The following is a 21,943-nucleotide window of genomic DNA, read 5'->3' on the forward strand; positions in this document are numbered from 1 at the left end:
AAGAAGTACTAATTGGTAGTTACAAAATAGGGATGAGGATGTAAGATGAAGTATAGGGAACATAGTTAATAATATTGTAGTAACTGTCTATGGTGCCAGGTGCGCACTTGAATTATCAGAGGGAACACTTTGTAACCCGTATGAATGTCTATCTGCTGTTTTATACACCTGAAACTAATATAAAGTGTTGAATGCAAACTGTAGTCAAAAAAATAAAATGAGGTCTCAGTTTTGTAAAAGAGGGGTGTATGTGTCCAGTAATGAACTATCAGAAAGAGAAATTGAGAAAACAACCCAAGTGCCCATCAGTAGATGAGTGGACAAAAAAGTGGTGGTACAATGGAATGTTACTCGGCCATAAAAACAAATGAAATCTTACTATTTTGACAACACAGATGGACCTAGAGGATATTATGGTAAGCAAAATAAGTCAGAAAAAGACTAAACAAAATGATTTCACTTATATATAAAATCTGAAGAACAAAATAAGCAAGCAAACAAAACCAGAAGTAGACTCACAGATACAGAGAACAAACTGAGGTTTGCCAGATGGGAGAGGGGTTGAGGGGCTGGGAGAAGAATGTATAGGGATTAGGGGTGTCCGGCCTTTTGGTGTCTCTGGGACACACTGGAAGAATAGTTATTTTGGGCCACACATTAAATATACAAACACTAATGAAAACTGATGAGTGAAAATACCCTTTTAAAGTAAATTTATGATTTTGTGTTGGACTGCATTCGTAGCCATGCCGGCCTGCACGTGGCCCATGGGCCGCAGGTTGGGCACCCCTGGGAGATGTCCTAAATGGTAGTTACGAAACAGTCACAAGGATGTGGAGTACAGCACAGGGCAAGTAGTCAATAATGTTGTAATGACTATGTCTGGTGCCGGGTGGGTACCGGACTTGTTGGGGGATCACCTCATAAATTACGTAATTATCCAACCACTATGCTGTGCACCTGAGATCGATATAAAATAATATCGAGGCCTGGCTGGTTTAGCTCAATGGATTGAGAATGGGCTTGGTGAACCAAAGGGTGGCTAGTTCAGTTTCCAGTCAGGACACATGCCTGGGTTGTGGGCCAGGTCCCCAGTAGGGGGAGTGCAAGAGGCAACCAACTGGTGTTTCTTTGTCTTTCCTCTCTTTCTCCTTCCCTTCCCCTCTCTCTAAAAATAAATAAATAAAATCCCTTAAAATAATACAATAAAATAAAATAATATTGAATGACAGCTATAATTGAAAAATAACATTTAAAAAATGAAAAAATACACCTTCTCTCGCTTGTTTAAAAAAGGGGGTGTGTGTGTGTGTCCATCTGCACTGAGGGGGAGGAGCCAGTTGGGGGTAAAACATGAGGCCTGTGATTTAACCAGGACCAGATCACACTTCCGTGTAATCATTTCATTTTATAGCAAAAATGATTTTTATCATAGTCTGTTTTGCTTCTACGTCTGAATCATGAAAAGGCAGTGGAAACTAATGCAATGTTTATGCTGTCATTTTGTGACTTCCATCTTTTTTGACCTTTTTAAGAGATTTTATTTATTTTTAGAGAAAGAAGGATGAGAGAGAAACTTTAGTGTGCGAGAGAAATATTGATTGGCTGCCTCTCGCACCCCCCCAAAGGGGGCCTTGGCCTGCAACCCAGGCATGGGCCCTGACCAGGGATCAAAGTCATGACCTTCTGCTTTGTGGGACAAAGCTCAACCCATTGAGCCATTCCAGTCAGGGGTTGTGACTTCCTTCTTGGAGATGTAGAAGTTGTTATAGTCTTGAGTGTGTTGATAGCAAGTGTAATCTCTGGTCTTTCTGCCCTTTGCCTTCAGTTCATCCCGATGCCGGTACTCTACGGAGTCTTCCTCTACATGGGAGTCTCTTCACTACAGGGCATTCAGGTACTGCAGCGCTCAGCCGGGGCAGTGTCTTCTCTCTGTGAGCTCGCTCCTCCCGACTGGGGTGGGACAGCTTAGCACAAGCTAGTTCTTGAGAAACCTTTTCCTAGTCTTGCTGGTTATGCTATTTTAGACATTTCTTTGGACACTAGGCAAAATATGCTATGTTGGCATAAGGTTACAGGGACTTACAGGGTAGCCTGGCTTGATGTCATGACTCCAGTTATTTGTTATTTTTTCAACAATTTATTAGACACATTAAATACTAGGTGCTTCGTCAGATGCTGATAAACTTAGATGTGAAAGGCTGGTCAAGAACCAAAATGGCTCCCACGCAGGGGAGGTGCTAGTTTTAGTGCCAGGCTAGAGTGTGAGAGAGAGGCCTTCACACTGGGGTATGTTGGTGACGAGATCGGGGAGCAGTGGGAGCTGCTCCAGGAAGCGCGTGGTACTTTCTGGCACACTCTGCCGTTTCCCGTCTACCAGCTCAGGACTCTGAGTCCTTTGAACAGAGAAACTCACGAGCTTGTCACTGATTACGTGGGAACCCCAGATGAAATAATGGCTTAGCAGCTTTTGCTGTTGGTGGCTGGTTCCTCTTCATTTCTGCGGAATGTCCAGTGGTCATCTTTAGACACCAAGTTGTTATGACTCTGGACAAGTTAATCTCTCCAGGCCTGTTTTTTATTTTATAGAAGGAAGGTCATATTTTCTGTCTCTGGAATATTATGAGGTTTCATGTTATGTTTTTACAATAAATAATAATGATAATCTCAAAACTCCTTTAATAATCAGGAAGAGATTTGGTTTTGATAATAGAAAGATATAATTGCCTTATTTTATTTTCAACAATCCCTAAGAAAGAGCTCTCTCAGGAGCCACAGTGTGGGATAGGAAAGAGAAATTTGAACCTAGAATTTAAAAAGATGAACTTTAAAAGCGACTCTCGTCCCCTACCATCCTTCGCTGAGTTACCTGTTCTCTCTGAGACTCAGTCTGCACTTCTGTCTCGTGGAAGTGGTGTTGCCTGTCTGTTTCCAGAGAAACTTCCTGAAAATAAGTTTCCAGTCTCCTCCTTTCAGTTCTTTGATCGTCTGAAGCTCTTTGGGATGCCTGCGAAGCACCAACCAGACTTCATTTACCTTCGGCACGTGCCGCTGCGCAAAGTGCACCTCTTCACCCTCATCCAGCTGACCTGCCTTGTGCTGCTCTGGGTCATCAAGGCATCTCCAGCTGCCATCGTCTTCCCAATGATGGTGAGTTTTAAAAAATTATTATTTTTTAAATTGTGGTAAAATATATATAACGTAAAATTTACCATCTTAACCATTTTATAAACAATTTTATTTATTTATTTTTAGAGAGGGGAAGGGAGGGAGGGAGAGATTCATCAGTGTGTGGTTGCTTCTCACATGCCCCCCACTGGGGACCTGGCCCGAAACCCAGGCATTGGCCCCGATGGGGGATCAACCATGACTGATTGGTTCTCAGTCCCGCACTCAATCCACTGAGCCGCATCAGCCAGGGTCCATCTCAACCATTTTTAAGTGTAGAGTTCAGTGGTGTTAAGTGCATAAATATTGTCCGCCTCCATCTCTAGAACTTTTTTACCTTGCAAACCTGAAACTCTGTACCTGTTAAACAGTAACTCGCCATTCCCTCCTCTCACCTGCCCCTGGAAGCCACCCTTCTACTTTCTGTGGATCTGACTGCTCTAGGTTCCTCATGGGAGTGGAATCTTGTAGTATTTGTCCTTTTGTGATTTGCTAATTTTACTTAGCAAAATATCTTCAGGGTTCACCCATGTTGTAATATATGTCAGAATTTCCTTCCTTTCTAAATGATGAATAATATTCCATTATCTATATAAACCACAGTTCATTTATTCATTTGTTGATAGGCACTTGAATTCTTACACCCCTTGACTGTTGAGACTAATGCTTCGACTGTGAGTAGTGGCAACAGGGAACACACACCTGTTTGTGTCCCTGCTTTCAGTTCTTTTGGGTGAATACCAAGAAGAGGGATTTCTGGGTCATGTGATACTTCCATTTTCAATTTTTCAAGGACCTGTTAGACTGGTTTTCGTAGCGGTTGCACCGTTTTATATTTTTACATTTCTACCGGCAGTGCACAGGATTCCAGCTTCTCCACACCTCTGCCCACACTTATATTCTGGTGGGTTGGTGTGTTTGTTTATAGCCGTCCTAATGGGCATGAAGCGGTGTCTCATTCTGACTTTGATTTGCATATCCCTAATGACAGTGATGTTGAGCATCTTTTCATGTGCTTATCGACTATTATGGGGTATTTATACATCTTCTTTCGAGAAATGTCTGTTCAAGTTCTTTGCCCATTTTAAAATTGGGTTTGGTTTTTTTGTTGTTGAGTTTTAGGAGTTCTTTATAAAATCTGGATATCGATCCCTAATTGATGAGGAAGTTTTGTTTTTGGATGGTATTGCAGGAGTGGCGTTATTTGGAGGACCTTGAGGGGTGGGTACATGTGTGTAGCCGTTTGCCACGCTTGGTTTCAAGGCTTCCAGCCTGCCTGTTCCTTCCTCCTCCCTTGCTCCCCACCCCTGACTTCTTTGGTTAATCATCTGATGAGGAATAGGTTCTTCATGTTTGCAATAGTTTGCATATTACTTCAAAGCATTAGAGTTCCGATTTAGAACTTATTGCAATCAGAAGTGCCGAAAATGGCAGGAATGCACTGTTTTGAGCCACTGGGAGGGAGAAAGAGGCCGCTGTAGCACTAAGTGACTGGGACATTCTGACCTCCTTTCTAACTGAAAGGAGGCTAGGGACGCTGGCCTGTGTGTGGTGCAACAGGTGACGAGCTGTTTTCTAAATCTGGTGGGTGATGAAATTCTCGCCACCTGTTTCATCGCCGCCTCTGGATGCCTTGCTCTCTCTGCCTCGCTCTGTGTCATGAGGAGGCTGAGAATTCAGTGGGCTGTTTGCAAGTTACCCAAAGGGTGGGCCTCCAGGGAGAAAAGGCAGTGAGTGCAACGCTTGGAACCTGTTCAGGTGCTTCAGAGCTCTGCCTTACAGGGAGGGGAGAATATGCAAGGCTGAGGAAACAGGAGTAGGGGCTCCTTTTCCCTGGCCTCCTCGTTGTATACTCTCCAGGCGGGTTTCTCAGTTTTGCCAGAATATCTATAGGTTTCTGCATTTGGGTGTTATGTTCAGGGGTTGAGTGTTTGGTTAAAAAGTAGCAAATTCCTGACAACTTCTGGAAGTGATACTACCAATTTTGGGTGGATGGCAAAATAGTAATTAAAATTCAAGGGAAATGTGGTTGAATTTAATAAGCCCGATTGCCTTACTTGTTGTTCAGTCACCAAAGGTAGTTGGTGAAAACCAATCAATCCAGGCAGGTCATTCTCAGTTATTTGTTCTCCTTTGGCTAAAATGGCACTTTTTGGGGAAAAAGGAACAGCAGTGAGACACCCCGAGCTATTTATATTGAGGTGATTAGCTGTCGAATTTTAGGCAAGTTATTCTCTCTCCTTGGGCCTCACCTTTCCATTTATAAAATGATTATCAGACCAGGCCAGAGGGCAAAGACACAAGCACGACAGACCCATGAGGCAGCATAAAGCAAGGATTTTGTGGGGAAGTGGACAGGCAAAGGACCGGCCCATCACAGCTGATTTCCTGCCGAGGGTGTGCACCCCTGTGCCTCCCTGGAGCCCTTCCTGTGGGCCTCAAGGGCAGGGCAGTTCTTAGGGCCATCTGCAAATGAAGGGTTTTCTTTTTAATGAAAGAATTAAATCACTTCCTCTCTAAGTGATGGGATTGCTATGAAAGTTAAGTAAAATATTGTGTCTAAAATACCTTAGTATCTGGTAGAAAGAGAACAGTCAACAAAAGGCAACTATAATGACTGTTACCAGTTTGATTTTGCATGCAGTGTCTTGGTCTGCTGTGAAAATAAGATTTTGCTTTTCACTCCAGGAAATGAGGCCCTTGAATTCACTTCATTTATTTATTTTTCAGGTTTTGGCCTTGGTGTTTGTCAGAAAAGTCATGGATCTCTGTTTCTCTAAGCGAGAGCTGAGCTGGTTGGATGATCTCATGCCTGAGAGCAAGAAGAAGAAGTTGGATGATGCCAAAAAGAAGGCCAAGGAGGAAGAGGTCATAGCTCTTGCACCAACCGTATACTGTGGGGCAGCCTCAATTTATAGAACATAGGAAAGGCCCCAGGAAAAGCCAGCATGTCTGGAATCCCCAGGGTTATATTTGGGAGCTGGGAAGATTCCTCCAGAGCCGCTCTCAGCTGAGGAAGGATTAAGGATCCTTGTCCCTGCCTATCTTTCATTTTTGGATTTGATAACCAGTTGTTTTTTTCTGTTTGTCTACAGTCTACTCACCAGGTTCACATTTAGAATATGAACATAGAATATGCTCTTATTATCAGATCTATTGGTTCACCAAAAGGTCTTATTTGACAAGTATACAAAACCTATTATTTCTGAGAGTTTGTTATGTACCTAATTGCAGATGATGTTCTGGTTGGCACCATACAAAGATAGCTTGCATAGGACTTTCTGTCCTTCCTCATTCCCCTTGGCACTTGGCACCTGCCATCCACACAGTGAGCCCTCAATTGGTTGCTTATATGTGCAAAGAACAGATGTGTAGCAAAAAGAAAATACCGGACCAAGAAGTAAATGAGCCAGAAAGTAATTCCAAGTATAGTTAGTGCCTGAAATAGTGTCCTTTGCAATGCATTTTAAAGGACATTGTTTTCTAATCTCTTGAATTTTAAAAATCTTGTATTTTTTCCAGTTTTATTGTGATAAAATGGACATACAGCATTGTATAAGTTTAAGGTATACTGCATAAAGATTTGATATATGTATTGCAAAACAATTACTGCAATACGGTTAGTTAACACATCTATCACCTCACGTAGTCACACTTATTTTTTTATGGTATGAACTTTTAAATCTATTCTCTTCACAATTTTCAAAAATATAGTATAGTCACCATGCTGTACGTTATATCCTCATAATTTAGCCATCTCATAACTGAAAGTTTGTACCCTTTGACTACCTTTACCCATTTCCCCCATCCCTCCCCACCCCGGTAACGACCAGTCTGTCATTTCTATGACTTCGGTGCTTTTAGATTCCGCATATAAGTGCGATTATACAGTGTTTCTCTTTCTCTGTCGGACTTCCTTCACTTAGCACAATGCCCTCAAGATTCATTGATGTTGTTCCAAACAGCAGGATTTCCCTTTATATGTCTAAGTAGTATTCCTCTGTGTGTGCGCGTGTGTAATAACATTCTTTACCCACCCATCTATTGGTGGACACTTAGGTTGTATCCATGTCTTGGCTATTGTAAATAATGCTGCAATAAACACGGGGGCGCAGATATTTCTTCAAGATAGTGATTTCATTTCCTTGGCTCTGTGCTCAGAAGTGGAACTGCTGGATTGTATGGTAGTTCTATTTTTAATTTTTTGAGGAACCTCCATACTGTTTTCTGTAGTGGCTGTACCAATTTATATTCCCATCAACAGTATACAAGGGTTCCCTATTTTCATATCCTTTTTTAAAGTTTTGAGTCGTTTTTTTTTTAAGATTTTATCTATTTTTAGAGAGAGGAGAAGAGAAGGAGAAAGAGAGTGATAGAAACATCAATGTGTGGTTGCCTCTCACGTGCCCCCCAACTGGGGACCTGGCCTGCCACCCAGGCATGTGCCCTGACTGGGAATTGAACCAGAGGCCCTCTGATTTGCAGGCCGGCACTCAATCCACTGGGCTATGCCAACCAGGGTCTTTTTTCACATCCTTGCCAGCACTTGTTATCTCGTCTTTTTTTTTTTTTTTAAGATTTTATTTATTTATCTTTAGAGGGAAAGGGAAGGAGAGAGGGAGAGAAGTATCAATGTATGGTTGCCGCTAGTGTGTCCCCTGCTGGGAACTGGCCTGCAACCCAGGCATGTGCCCTGACTGGGAATGGAACCGTGATCCTTTGGTTCTCAGGCCTGGGCTCAATCTCTTGTGTTTTTGATAATAGCCCTTCTAACAGGTGTGAGGTGATATTTTATTGTGGTTTTGATTTGCCTTTCCCTGATGATTTGGAATGTTGAGCCACTTTTTCATATACCTGTTGGTCTTTGTGTGTCTTCTTTGGGAAAATGTCTATTGAGGTTCGTTGCCTATTTTTAATTGGATTATTTGGTTTGTTTTTGTCTTTTGCTATTGAGTTGTGTGTGTTCTTTATATATTTTTATATTAACTCCTTTTCGGACATATGGTTTGTAAATATTTTCTCCCACTTGTTGCCTTTTCATTTTGTCGATCATTTATTTTGTTGCACAGAAGTTTTTTGTTTGATGTAGTTCCACTTGTTTATTTTCACTTTTGTTGCTTGTACTTTTGGGGTCATATCCACGTCTTTGCCAAGAACAGTGTCAAAGAGCTTTTTCTCTATATTTTCTTCCAGGAGTTTTACTGTTTCAGGTTTTACATTTAAGTCTTTAATCCATTTTGAGAACTTTTGTGAATGGTGTAAAGCAGAAGTCCCATTTCTTTCTTTTGCATGTGAATATCCAGTTTCCCCAGTGACGTTTATTAAGAGTTCACCCTCAAATTTTCTCTCCCTCTCTCCTTCCCCCCCTTCCCCTCTAAAGATAAATAAATAATAAAAAATAAAAATAAATAAAAAAAAAAAGAGATTATCCTTTCTCCCTTGAGTATTCTTGGCTCCCTTGTCAAGTACTAGTTGACCATATATGGGTGGATTTATTTCCGGCTCCTGATTCTATTCCATTGGTCTATTTTGTATTAGTAAGTAAATGTTACCAGTTATAAGCACAGAAGCAATGGGAGAAAACTTTAAAGAGAGGACTGATAGAAATCACTACACAAAATATAAAGTTTTCAGGCATCCAAAAACTTTATAAACAAAATTTAAAAATTATATATATGTATACATATATGTGTATATACATATAGATATAAATACACACACCTATTTATATTTATTTACTTACATAAAATTTTGGGTAGTGATGTCTTTTAAGAAGAAAGTAAAGGGTTGAGGAAGTGACTTTATTATTCAGGGTGATCAGTGATGGGTCCTTTAAGGAGACATCTCAGCAGAAACCTGAAGTCAAGGGCAAGCTGTGATAACAACTGGTAGTAGGAACATTCCAGGCCAGGGGAAGAGCACATGCGAAGGTCTTAAGGCAGGATGAGCTTGGTGTGCTGGAAGAACATAAAGCCAGTGAGGCTTGGGGGTGGGGGGGAGGTAGCCAGAGATGAGTTAGACATCTGTGGCAAGAGTTCAGCCAAGAGGTGATGGTGGCTTAGGCTAAGGGAGAGTTGGTGAAAATGGCTGGATTTGGGACTTATTTTGAAGATAGAGGTTTTGCTAATTCTAGTGAGGATGGGTGAGAGAGAAATCAAGGACAACACTTGCATTTGGGGGTGAACAATGAGATGGATGGTCGTGGTCTTTATTAAGATGGGGAAGACCTACCAGCATGTTTGAAAGGGAAGTCAAGAGATGTCTTTTGTGTGTTAAGTATAAGGTGGTTAGTAAACATTATATTGCGCTACTTTCTATATTGTACATACTTCTAAGAAAATCCTTTATAAAATTATTTTTTAAACTAAATCAAGTTAAAAAATGAAGATTTCACCCCCAAATTTTATGTCAGCATTCAACATTTATGGTCATTTTTTTATGTTCTGTCTTCCTTTGTTTTGTTTTGTTTTTTGTTTCTTTTAGATTTTATTTATTTTTAGAGAGAGGGGAAAGGAGGCAAAAAGAGAAGGAGAGAAACATCAATCAGTTGCCTCTCGCACACCCCCACCCAGGGACTTGGCCTGCAAGCCAGGCATGTGCCCTGACTTGGAATCAAACTGGCAACATTTTGATTTGAGAGATGACACCCAACCCACTGAGCCACACCAGTCAGGGCTCTTTATGTTATCTTTAAATCCTTGACATAGTTTTCACATAGGTGTAATAATTGTATATTTGAGGGGGCACTATATATATCCTGATTTTTCTTCCTTAACTTCATTTCATGACACTTTCATGTTTCTATATGTCTATACAACAAATAATGATATTTATTCTTATAGTGGCTGTATAATATTCTATAATATTATCATAATCTAAACATTCTCCCTTTATTCAAGTTTATAGATGTTTTAGGTTTTATTATTAATTATACTAATTTAAGCATCTTTGTAAATATTTTTCTCTATAATTATTTCCTTTGTACTAATGGAATTATTTCTAAGGAAACATTTTTATGGAACATTTGAAATGAACACAAAAGCAGAAAGAACATTCAGTATTCATATTTCCCCCAGTTTCCTTATTTTTATTTTTTAATAATATGGTTGACTCAGGATCCAAATAGGATCTATATGTTGCCATTGGTCAATATATTTCTTAAATCTCTTTAGGAGTTCCCCTTCTATCTTTTTGAATTTTTGTTGAAAAATCTGGGTCTTTGACCTGTAGGGTTTCCCACTGTTTAGATTTTACTAAGTGGGTCCCTTGGTGTCATTTAACAGTTCGTCTTCCCCCTGTGTTTCCAGTACATTGGAAGTTGGGTCTAGATTCAGGATTTAAAAGAAATACCATTTCAGAGGTACAAACACTTAGTTGTTTTTCTTTTTGTGATGAGTTAAATATGGGAAAGAACATAATTATACTTTTTTACTAAAAACGTGAGGAAAATTTGATAGAAATTGTGGTGATAGAAAAAAATGGGCTGGTGTTGACTTAGGGTTTTACTCAGTCCATGATATAATTGCATCTCCTTTTCTTCCAGGAGGCTGAGAAAATGTTAGAAATGGGGGGAGACAAGTTCCCCTTAGAGAGCAGGAAGTTACTAAGCAGTCCTGGAAAGAACAACAGTTTCAGGTAAAATGCGCACAACACCAAGGAGTTGACTGCTTTGGTTATTCCATAAATGTCTGACTCTGTGTGTGTGTTGGGGTAGGGGGTTCACGACTGCAGTGACTGGTGTAAGCAGTGACTGGGAGGCTCACACTCAGCCTCCCAGTCCCAATGTGTGAACACACCTTCTCCTTGCATGGTTTAGTGCAGGCCACGGGCAAGACACTAGACCAGTACTGGGAGTCACAAGGAGAGCCCACCCACATACTGAGGGTCTTCTCTGTGACAGGACTATGCTAGAAGATTTACTCTGTGATCATTTCATCTTTACAACAACTTTCTGATATAAGTCTCTCTACCCACATTTGTTCAGTGAGGAAACTGAGGCTCGAATGGTTTCAGGTAATTTGCCCAAGGTCATAATGCTGCTAAGTAGAAAGTTTAAGATTCAAACCCTAGTCTGTGTGTTCCTCAAACCAGGGCTGCTTCTGCCTTTCTCTGCTACCTTCCATAGATGAATAGGATCTGTGATCCTTATTTTCAGAGAGTTCTCAGCCTGGTAGCCATGAAACCCCCAAGTTTGGGCCAGCCTTTGGGCCAGGGGTGGGTAGAGACAGTCCATTCCAGCTTGGCTCGTGGCGCCTTCAGCCCCTTTCTCTGTTGAAGCTCTTGCCCACCACAAGTTGCAGGAAGCCTAATTAGTCCATTTGTGGTATCACTCCTGGCATTTCGTTTCTGCTCGGTCAGAGATACACACAAGCAGAGAGAGAGGCCCAGAGGTCAGGAGAGGGCAGAAAGGGAAGACAGGGGATCTAGGTCATCTGAATCCTGGACAGTTCATTGCTGAATCATTGAGTTGCTTGTGGTTTATACTGAGGTGGAAGTGGGGACAGTCTTTTCTTTGAACATTTACAAAATGTTGATGTATGTGTGCATTGTGAAGTGATTACTGCAATCGAACTAATAGCATATCCATCACCTCCTACAGTCACCAGTCTTTCTTTTTTTGTGTGGTGAGAACACTCGGAATCCACTTTCTTAGCAGATTAAACATGTGTAATAAAGGAAGATATGTAATTTAATACTTCCATTGGAAGCCATAAAACGTCGAGTGTACAATACTTTATTATTAACCATGCCGTTCATAGGTCTTCGGAATCCATTAACTGAAAGTTTGCACCCTCTGATCCCTATCTTCCCTTTCCCCCACCGCCCAGCCCCTGCTGACCACCACTCTACTCTCTGTTACTATGAGTTTGACTTTTTGTTTTTTAAACTGACCCCAGAAGAAATGGAATCTTTGGACCTTACTAAGCTTTCTACAGGGTGTACTAGAAGGAGCCATAGGCCTTGAATTCTCTGGCAGCAAAGTAGGAGCTATGTTCCTCCTCTGCTGGGATGCCTGCTGCCTGCTCTCCTGGCCTTTCGGAAGGAGGCACTCTGGCTTACAGAAAGCTACAGAGTACTCTGGGGTTCTAGATGACCAAGGACTGGATCAAGGTCTCGATGCTCCTCTTACTGATTTTTCTCCTTGGATAGTCACTTAGCCCTGGGAGCTGTGGATTCTGCATCTTCAAATGAGGATGTTAGTCATCTCTGAATCTGTGATAGTTAAGATAATATACTATAAAAGTCCTTTGTTAACTACAAACGTAAAACATTTGGCCATGTAATTGAGGAAATGAATGAAGAATGCTTAGCCTCGTACTTGGCACACAGTGAGCGCTCAGTAAATGGGAGCTCCTGATGCTACCACTATTGGCATCTCAGCGCCATCCTCAGCATCCCCAGGGTGGCCTCCGAAAGGAGTGCAGAACTGTGGGGGCAGGGCCAGCCACCACCTGGCACATCAGCCCAGCCCTTAGCACCCTGTGGGTCACCTTGCCTCTCTCCATTCCGACCATCTGGTTCCCAGTGCTCCCGAGAGCTGTCAGCTGGGCTCCTTCAGACCTTCTGCCGGGGAGCGGGCACGGGTCGTTGTAGACGGAGGTCTGGATTTTATTGGTGCATCTGGCACTTACTGTCCGATGTATTCATTTCAGATGTGACCCCTCTGAGATCAATATATCTGACGAAATGCCTAAAACCACAGTCTGGAAAGCTCTCAGTATGAATTCTGGGACTACAAAGGAAAAGAGGTAAAGAGAACTGTAATGCTTTTTATTTATTTCTGGCTTTTAAAAATAGTAATCATGTTAAAAGTACAAGATGTTTTAGCTGTGAAATTGAATTTGTCTAATAAATGTCCCTTCCAGGACTGCTACTAATCTCATGAGAATAACTGTAAGCCTAAGGAAAGTAAAAATGTTTTTTAGCTGTTTAAACAGATATGCCATTTTGAGCTGCCCATTTATATAGGTCCAGAGTCAAGATGGAATTATTTGAGGATGTAAATGTAGTTCCCTTAGTTTTCTGGCTAGTCCCCATTTCGAAGCCTACAGACAGCATTGCTGCTTCCTGCAACCACACAAACTGGGAAGTTGCTAAAATATTCAGATAGTGTTGATAGTATCGACACAATTCCATCATGAGAATTTTTGCCAAGCAAAGATTTTGAAATATTAAATTGCAACTGTTTTTGTATTTTGGAAACTAAATTCCGTGTACTGTTTGTTTGTCAGTAGCATAGACCACATTAAATCAGGGTAACGCTGAAAATGGAAGAACTTGAGGCATCTTTGCAGTGAGGCAGGCTATGCACCCAGATTGAATAATTTAGTCCCAACTCCATTTAAGTTTAGCTAGGCAGATAACTGAAGGGAAGATCTTAGATTTTATTAAAGGCAACTTCTCTAGTTAACAACAACAACAACAAAGGAGTAGGCCAGAAATGAGGAGACCTAGTTTAAATATTAATTCCATGAATAATCTGGCAGGCCACTGTGTCTGGCTCTCAGTTTACTTAGCAGGAAAATGGGCATAAAACCAACAGCCTCCATCATAAAGCTGCTGTAAGGAGAAACTGGTTACTTCTTCATCAAATGGGTTAAAATAAATCTGTGCTGAATGTGAGTGAAATATAGAATCTTGTTTCCTTCAGAAGAAAATCCAGGCAGCTGTTGAAACGTATAACACACAAGGTTATTTTTAGTTGAGAACTAGTCTACTTGTAAATGAACTTAAAATATAGCCAGATCCAAATGGTGGTGACATCTTCAAAGTATTGTGTTAAAAGCAGGAATGAATCATGTGTTCCCTTTTTGTCTAATTGTAACACTTCTTTCTGTTCAGTCTCTTCAACTAAAAGTCTTTGCTGGGATGGAAGATTTGGGCCCTGAGGTGCTTCAGGGAAGTTCTGGTTACAGAGAAGATGGCGAATCTCCCAGAGAAGGAGCAAGACCAAGTCTGGCCCTGTCCTTGGTCGTGTCAAAACCAGGCCGGCGCGTTCGGTCATTCACGGTGTGCACCGGAGGGCGCCCGGCCACTCCATTCCAGCAGCCGGATGGGAATACGGAAGCAGAAGGCCACCTCCCGGTGGTACTTCTCCTCTTCCTTGTCTTTCTCTTCAGAACTGCCACCATTGAAGACCCAGCTTCCCATTTTCCAGGCATTTTCTCTGAAATTCTCTGCTGGCCTGCCAAGCCATGTGGATCCATTCCGCCATTGAGGATTCCTTCGGCAAGGTTCCTCTTCCTAAAGGATAAGGAAAGGAAGTGGGAGCAGAGAGCAGCAGGGAGGCTCTCCAGTCCCACAGGATCCGTAGGCTCCCAGGCGGCCCTGGGCCTCGGTCGAATTGCCTGCTCTCGGGGACACTCAGAGGAGAGGCTATCAGGAAGGTCAGTGACCTGGGCATTGGCAGTTCCCGTCACCGTGGCCAGAAGGCACCTCTGACCTGGGTGCATCTTCATTGTTCCCCAGCAGCAGACCACACAGCTCAGCAAGATCCCTGGATGATGGAAGGGCCGGGAGGGACATCGGAGCTGTTCGTGTTCGGCTCATATAGGAAAAGGCTCGGGGAAAAATCAGTGATGATAAGTGAGGACGAGGAGCTTCTCTTGGTTTCACCGAGGATAGAGTAAGAGACTGAACTTAAATCGCTACAAAAGGAATTAGTTTAGACACTAGGCAGGACTTCATAGGCTGAAAATTTGTCATGGTGTCTGCTTTCTGAATATTTGGGAAAGGTTTGGTGATAGTTGTGTGTGGGTAGAAAGGAAGACAAGGAGTTTTACTGGCCATGTTGTGGGAACATCCGTGTCTTGCTGCTGTCTCTGGAGGACACGTGTGATTCCCGGAGACGTCCACGTGCTTACGTCATGTCTCCTTAGCTGCCTTAGTAGCGAACCATCATCCTCAGTGGACCAAAGCCACCTTCAGCCACGTGGTTTCTTCAACATCAGGAATTGCTGTTGGCTGACAAATGTCTGGCTCTCAGATATAAAAAGCCACATTGGGAAAGGAACTGTAAGTGGTGAAATTCATTTTGATGTTTAGTTTACAACTATATTTATAGTTTTTCTCTTCTCTTTTGCAATGAATGTCAATGGTTTGGGCTCCAGTATGTATAGATCTTCCCTTTCTTTGCACACAGAATGTGACCAGCAAACAAGTCAACACCCAGGGAATCCAATCATATAAGTTTTCCATCCTGGAAAATCTTTGTACAGTGTGACATTCTCTCAATGTGCCCTCCTCTCATAGGTGAAGAGGTGGCTACATACCTTTACTGAATTTTGCATTTCTTAGACTCTTAAAGTATATTAGTGTATTGTAGACCTACTCCAAGGACCTGTGATACTGAAGGAATCCTGCATTTCTTTCATAGTCCCTATTTCTTAGAGCCATAATTATTTTAATACACAGATGATTTTCAAAATATTTAACAACTGGTATAGGATGGACACCACCCACTCAGAACGGATGCCTGCTGTAAACAAGCAGCAGTCTGATCTGCTGCACTTCAGGCTGCTTTCAAATGTTCAATGCTGTCCCTTTGCATTGTGGGTATTGTTCCTGGCTTTTCTGATCTTACAAGGCTGAATGGGTACAAGGTCTAGGAAGAGCTTCAACTTCCTTTCCTGTGGCACAGACAGGAACAGAAATTCTTTCAACTAAATGGGCATTAAAATCTTTGTGAGCCGAAGCTTCACATTTTGTCATTTTAGGGTAGATGTAATCATTGTACCCATTTACCTACCTAATCCCAACCTGTCGGTGGGAACAGCTTTCCTGCCAGCTTTCTCTGCTCATTCCTGCTCATTCTCTACCACTCATTCCTTGAGCTTACGGCCTTTCTTACCTTTGCTTCCTGAGAACGCCCCTGCGCTCTCCCTCTGTCTTGCTCCTCCCATCTTCTCCTGCCACCTCAGTGTAGGGTGGCTGGTGACTGTCACCCATTCCCCTAGCCTCAGCGAGGCTGTAAGGAATGGAAGAGGAAAAGGCCCTTTATGCAACAAGACTAGGTGACAGTAGCACTCAGAAGAATCTCTCTCCTAGTACACTGATGTCTGGCGTCTGCTAGGCTTCCGCAGAGCAGGGAGCCCGCGGTGGGGAACTCTGTGCAGAGCAGCTACAGGACCACATGCGCACTTGCGAATCCTTCCAAGTCAAACCCTCCCAGGTTACTGCACCTCAGGAACGTTAGTTAGCTGCTTTAGAAGGGCATGCCAGTCTTTAGGCCACCAGATTTTTCTCAGACAGTGGCCAGGCTCATTTCTGCTACATCTCAGTGGTGGGAATCAATCCCTAGTCTTACTCTCTCTCGTTTCCCAGCTCCCACCCAACACTCTGTCTCAGGCCTGGCTGCTTCCTTGCTCGGGTCTGACAGGTGAGCGTGGTGTCAGGGCCAAGCGGGCTGTGTTTGGGGCGGGAGGCGGGGAGTGGGCGTGGCGCTGCAGTGGTGTGTGTTCGTGTGTGTGCATATGTGCGCATGTGCGTGTGTGTTTGTCAACTGAGCTTTCATCGTTGCTATTAAACAGTCTGTGCACCTGAGCTGCGGGGATATCAAACTAATACCATCACCCCCGCATCCAGGAGTTCCGCTCTCAGAATTCTCCAACCGAAGAGCTTGAGGACAAGTATAGGCTGATTAGTCTATCGAAAAAGGTGTTTAATCCAACAATAAGGAGAAACTGACTGAGGGGTAGAAAGCAAGGCAGGTAGGTAGGTGCTTTCGGTGCCCAGGTTTGGTTGGGCCAGAGAAGCAGTCTGCCTCTTTTAGGGCCCCGGGCACGTTTCAGGAGCAACTGGGTGTCGGTGGGCCAGTGCCCTGAGGAGCTGGTTGTGTGCAGGCCAGGATCTAAGAAAGTGACGATGAGTGCGATCTTGGTTCAAAGGCCGAAGGGCAGGCATTGCTGAGAGTGTGGGTTGCTTCCTAGCCTGTGACTTTGGGAGGGTCGAGAGAGGTGAAGGCTAGCAGAAATATGCTGTGAAATTGCCAGATACATTTGATTGCATAAAATGCAGGCTAGCTCTTTGTGGCTATATATGATTTCAGGCTTCTGATAATGGAATAATTGGGAGGTCTGGTCTTTACCACATACAACTCCTTTCCCTGTCTCCATATCCATATAAATTTGCCTTTAGGATAGAGGGGTTGTTAGTGAACCAAAAGGCAGTGTGAACATTTGCTATTTCTCTTCATCTGGGATGTCACTGGCTTTTATGTTAGTTACAAATGTTTGATAAAAATATGGCATATGCTTCGTCTCAGGCTTGGTTGATATCTCAGGCTCTGACCACTGTGACTCTCAAGAGGTCTCTGATCCAGGAAGCTGTGGTTTTTGGTCATTCAGCACAGATAGTTCCCACTTCTGCTTTATTTGCTACCTACTCAACTCCCAGACTTTCCTTTCCCGGGTCAGCAATTCTCCCTGCATCTTCTCCATTGATTTCCATGTTCTGAGTCTTCACGCTTTCCGGGAGCATAGGAGGACGGGCCCAGGTTTGCTGGCTTTCCTTTTAACTAGCATAAGAAGTACTATTCAATGTGTTCTGCTACTTTATCAACTTCTCTAAATTTCTTCTTCTGCAAGAGAGTTAGCACCTTCTCCTGGCATAACTGAACCAAAAATGGAGGTCCAGCTGCCTGCCACCATAAAACCAAACTAATGAGGCAGATGCTGATGCAAAAGGAAAGAGGTTTTATTCAGGTTCTGCGTGGTCTGGGAGAATGGCAGACTCCTGCCTCAAAGCCCATCTCCTCTTTCTGCTGTGGAAATAGTCCAACCATCCTCAGCAAGACCAAGACAAAAGCCAGTGCCCAGAGTTTCTGCTCCATTTTAAAGCACAGTCCTTTGGAGCCCACAGGTAGGTGGCTGCTAAGTGGTCTTAGTCCCACCCAGGTAGCTTAGCTTGTTCCTGGCTGCTGTTTATTTCAGGATCCCTCCTAGACCCTGCGTGTGGAGTCCACATGGCCCTGCCAGGGCACATGGTTGCATGCTCTAGGTGAGAGTTGTGCAAATGCACACACTAGTGCATCACCAGGCAGGCAAGAGAGAAAGAGGCTCTCTCCAGGAGGCCATGGGCTGTGTGGCTGTCAAGACCACGTGGCCCATGGAGAGAATAGGCCAGTGCACAGCATGCGTCCAGGTCAGGAGCCCAGGAGCCTGTTTGTTCCCCTGGGTTTATATTGGCTTGGGTATGGTATGGACCAGGTGCTTTCTCAAAATGACCAACCAACTTCCAACACTCTTATGCACTTCGGATGGGTCCATCTCCCAACTAATCCCTTCCTTCCCCAGGCTAGACTGACAGGACTCTCTGGTCCAGCATCTCCCCTGTGCCATTTTGACTTCTATAGTACACGTGCCTGCCTTCCCCTGATCCCACTCCCAATCTAGAATGGGGCAGGGGAGGGATTTTTCTCTATTCAATTATCTTGCTAGGTTTTTTGGGTTTTTTTGCATTTGGGCCCTATCAATTGATATTTCTAGCTTTCCCCATGCTCAGTGTAAGAACCGCCCCCTACCACCACCTTGGCCAGTGGGGGAGAGAGACTCTCCAGAGTTCTAGACTGACTGTCTACTGGTAACACTGGGATTTTAAACAGTGTTTGCTGGTTTGTTACTGCAATTCCCTGGGACTTGCCACATTTCCAAGTCACATCCTGGCAAGACAGTCGGGAGCCCTGAGCCTTCTCGGCTTTCTTTTGGTTGTAGCTGTCGGGCCTGCCCTGAGGGAGAGGTCCTTCCTGTGGGCCCTGGCTGGCCGCGAAGGACACCACCGAGGTCCACCCCTTTCGCTAACGCAGCCTTTCGGGCACTATTTCCTCTTCTTCCTGCCTTTTTCTCAGTCTTTAAATAGAAGTTCCTTGGATAGAAATTCCTGATCAGAGGTTCTAAAAGACACCAGTTTTGAGGACAGTGAGAGAGGTGAGGAGGTTGAATAGTTCTGGGCTTTCTCACAAAGGGGACGTTATGGTTACTTTTCTTATTTGGGATGGGGGTCTGTGGATTCTCAAGCCCTCAGGCTCATCCGTATTTCAGTAGAAACAGAAAAAGACATTCTACGACCAAATAGAAGTGATTTTTTTTTCTACCAAAATCTATTTTTTATGATTCTTGGCACCCTGGTCTCTTACACTAACTACAGAGAATGGGCACTCGACTCCGTTAATATTTCTTTACCAGAAATGAGGCTGATTTTTGTAACCAAAAGAGGCGTGAAGTAGCGGGGTCCATCGCTGCTTCAAGCGTGAACGGAGGGAAGGAGCGCTATGCCGATGGTTTCCACGGGGAAACCTGGGGCGGGGAGTGACATCCACAGGCACGGTTCTCTCAGGAGACCGTGCTGCAGGGGAATGGAATGGTTCTAAACATCCTGAAGAGAGAGGGAATGACATTTGTCTTCAACTGAGCCCACTTTCGGCACTGACGAACAAGAACCTTTTCTTCTGGCCGACGGCATTAGTGCTGCCTGAGAGAGGGAAACCCACCCAGGGCACGTCCTGGGCCCCGCCGACGTCAGCAGAGCTGGGGGCTCTGAGCAGGTTTTCACACCCGCAGGGATGTTAGAAACAGGAGCACCGAACTGAACGTGCAATTACTACTGCAAAGGAGGCCAAAATCCTCCCCCTGCTCCTTTCTCCCACATTCACTCCTCCAAGATGATAGGCCTCCCTCTTGTTTACCTGCATTTATCTGTCTGGTTGGTCAGATACGGCTGCCGGCTGCCGTCCCAAACTAGCGGGTGGCGGACAGAGCAGCCTTCCCGTGGGAGGGGACAACTTGAGGTGCTGGTACATTGCCCTTGTTTTCTAAGTTCTTCTTTCTAGTAGGTTTCATGTAGAGATAGAGATATTTTTGTTTTAGAGATTCCAGAGTATATATTTTTAGTGTAAGAAATGGACCCTCCCCACACCCCACCGTGTAAACAGACCTGAGAACAGCGTCGTCGTCAAAACCCACAGTGTCTGCAGTAGGAGTAGGACCCCTTGCCCGCACCGCCAGCCGCAGGCCTGTCTGTGGGCCAGGGCAGGCGGCTGCGAACCCTCTGCCGGCCCGGACTTCCCTGTGCTTAATGGGTGAGAAATAAAGTCTGTGCAAACTGCTCGCACCTGTGGCATTCTTTGAGCTCGAACTGAGGGGCCGAGACAACGGTGACCAACTTCAGAGTGTGTGAAGGAGTAAGGAGTGGGTGAGGGAAACGTGGTGGTGTCTGCTGGGTGCGCCTCCAGGGCGGTGTGCACAGCTCCTCGGGGCTGACACTCGGGTCCTTGGGGCGGAGCCATACAAGGAGGCTACAGGGGCGCTGACTCTGGACTGTGTGGACTTACGGCATGAAAAGAAAGCTCATTTTGGAGGTGCAGCCAGGCTGATGACAGTAACTGCTGCTATTTAAGGACTCTCCACTGCTTAGAAATTCAGATTTTTAAGATTTGCTGTCACTCCATGCCTGACTGGTGTGGCTCATTGAATTTGACATCTTCCCGCAAACCAAAAGGTCACCAGTTCAATTCCCCGTCAGGGGACATGCTGGTTGGGGGTGTGCGAGAGGCAACTGATCCATTTTTCTCTTGAACATTGTGTTTTTCTCCCTCCCTTCCCCTCTCTCTAAAAATAAATAAAATCTTTAAAAAATATATTGAAAACTCTGGGTTTTTTGGCCCCCTCCTTGTATTTATTTATTAATTTTAGAGAGAAGGGAAGGGGGGACAGAGAGAGGGAAAAACACTGATGTGAGAGACATTGATTGGTTGCCTCCCATACATGTCCCGACTGGGAATTGAACCTATGACCTTTATTGTTCACAGAACGATGCTCCAGCCAAGCCTCATGGCCAGGGCTTCTCTCCCTTTTAAAGAGGAAAATCTTTCCAAGAGATTTGCTCCTTTCCACATCATTGGTCAGAACTGGCCACATGCCCGTCTCTCGGATGTGAAGGGGGGGTAGAGGGTGGGTTCTTGTTGGACCTAGAGCGATCAGGTCTGGGGAGCACCGGGCCTGTCTTCCATGACCACACTGCTACTCCGATACTTGTACAAAATTAGGATTCTGTCAGCAAGGGGTAAGGCAGGGGCAGTAAGTAATTAAACGGCCAAATGTGTCTGACAAAGAACCCAGGAGAGCCCTGGCTGGTGTGGCTCAGTAAATTGAGCGCTGGCCTGGGAACCAAAGGGTCACCAGTTTGATTCCCAGTCAGGGCACATGCCTGGGTTGCAGGCCAGGGCCCCAATGGAAGGCGCACAAGAGGCGACAACACATTGATATTTCTCTCCTCCTCTTTCTCTCTCCCTTTCCCTCCAAAAGTAGATAATTAAAATCTTAAAAAAAAAAAAAAAAAAAAAGAACCCAGGAAAAACTGAACCTCAGGAAGCCAGGGAACTTCACTGAGGTTGGTGGTTGTCCACTCACCTCTACGTGATCTTCATTCGAGGAGGCTTTTAACCTCCGAGTGTCTGGCTCTCTACACCAACTAAAAGTCTCGGGGGCTGGGGGGGGGGAGAATGCAAGCCCCGGTGTTTGTTAAACTCTGTCCAGGTGATTCTCACCTGCAGGCAGGGTTGCCTGGCACCCACTACAGTGCTTCACCTTCGCCTGCAGCGGCTCTTCTGTGCTGCTCCACTTCCAACCAGCTTATTCTCTCCCCCCCCCCCCCGGGTTTTAAACGTTCTGTTCTTCCACGTTGTAAATGGCTCCTGTCAGGAGGCTCTGGTGTGATGGAGAAAGGCTCTCAGCAACCGGCAGGCGACCCAGAACAGGTAAGCAATGATCGAGCCTGCCTG

At 44.3% G+C, this 21,943-nt stretch overlaps 1 protein-coding gene across 1 annotated transcript in view; it reads left to right on the forward strand.

Annotated features, from left to right (window-relative positions):
* SLC4A8 (solute carrier family 4 member 8) overlaps window positions 1-20,240 on the forward strand; it is a 78,889-nt gene extending 58,649 nt beyond the window's left edge. Inside the window, exons 20-25 of the mRNA XM_037137194.2 lie at window positions 1,829-1,897; window positions 2,977-3,150; window positions 5,899-6,036; window positions 10,712-10,803; window positions 12,822-12,917; window positions 14,011-20,240. Coding sequence (XP_036993089.2) covers window positions 1,829-1,897; window positions 2,977-3,150; window positions 5,899-6,036; window positions 10,712-10,803; window positions 12,822-12,917; window positions 14,011-14,023 — 582 coding nt within the window. The 3' untranslated portion in view covers window positions 14,024-20,240. The remainder of the gene's footprint in view (window positions 1-1,828; window positions 1,898-2,976; window positions 3,151-5,898; window positions 6,037-10,711; window positions 10,804-12,821; window positions 12,918-14,010) is intronic.
* The last annotated feature ends 1,703 nt before the right edge of the window (window positions 20,241-21,943 follow it).

This window comes from Artibeus jamaicensis, unplaced genomic scaffold (assembly GCF_021234435.1).
Source record: "Artibeus jamaicensis isolate MK-2021 breed Jamaican fruit bat unplaced genomic scaffold, CSHL_Jam_final contig_233, whole genome shotgun sequence".
NCBI lineage: Eukaryota > Metazoa > Chordata > Mammalia > Chiroptera > Phyllostomidae > Artibeus > Artibeus jamaicensis.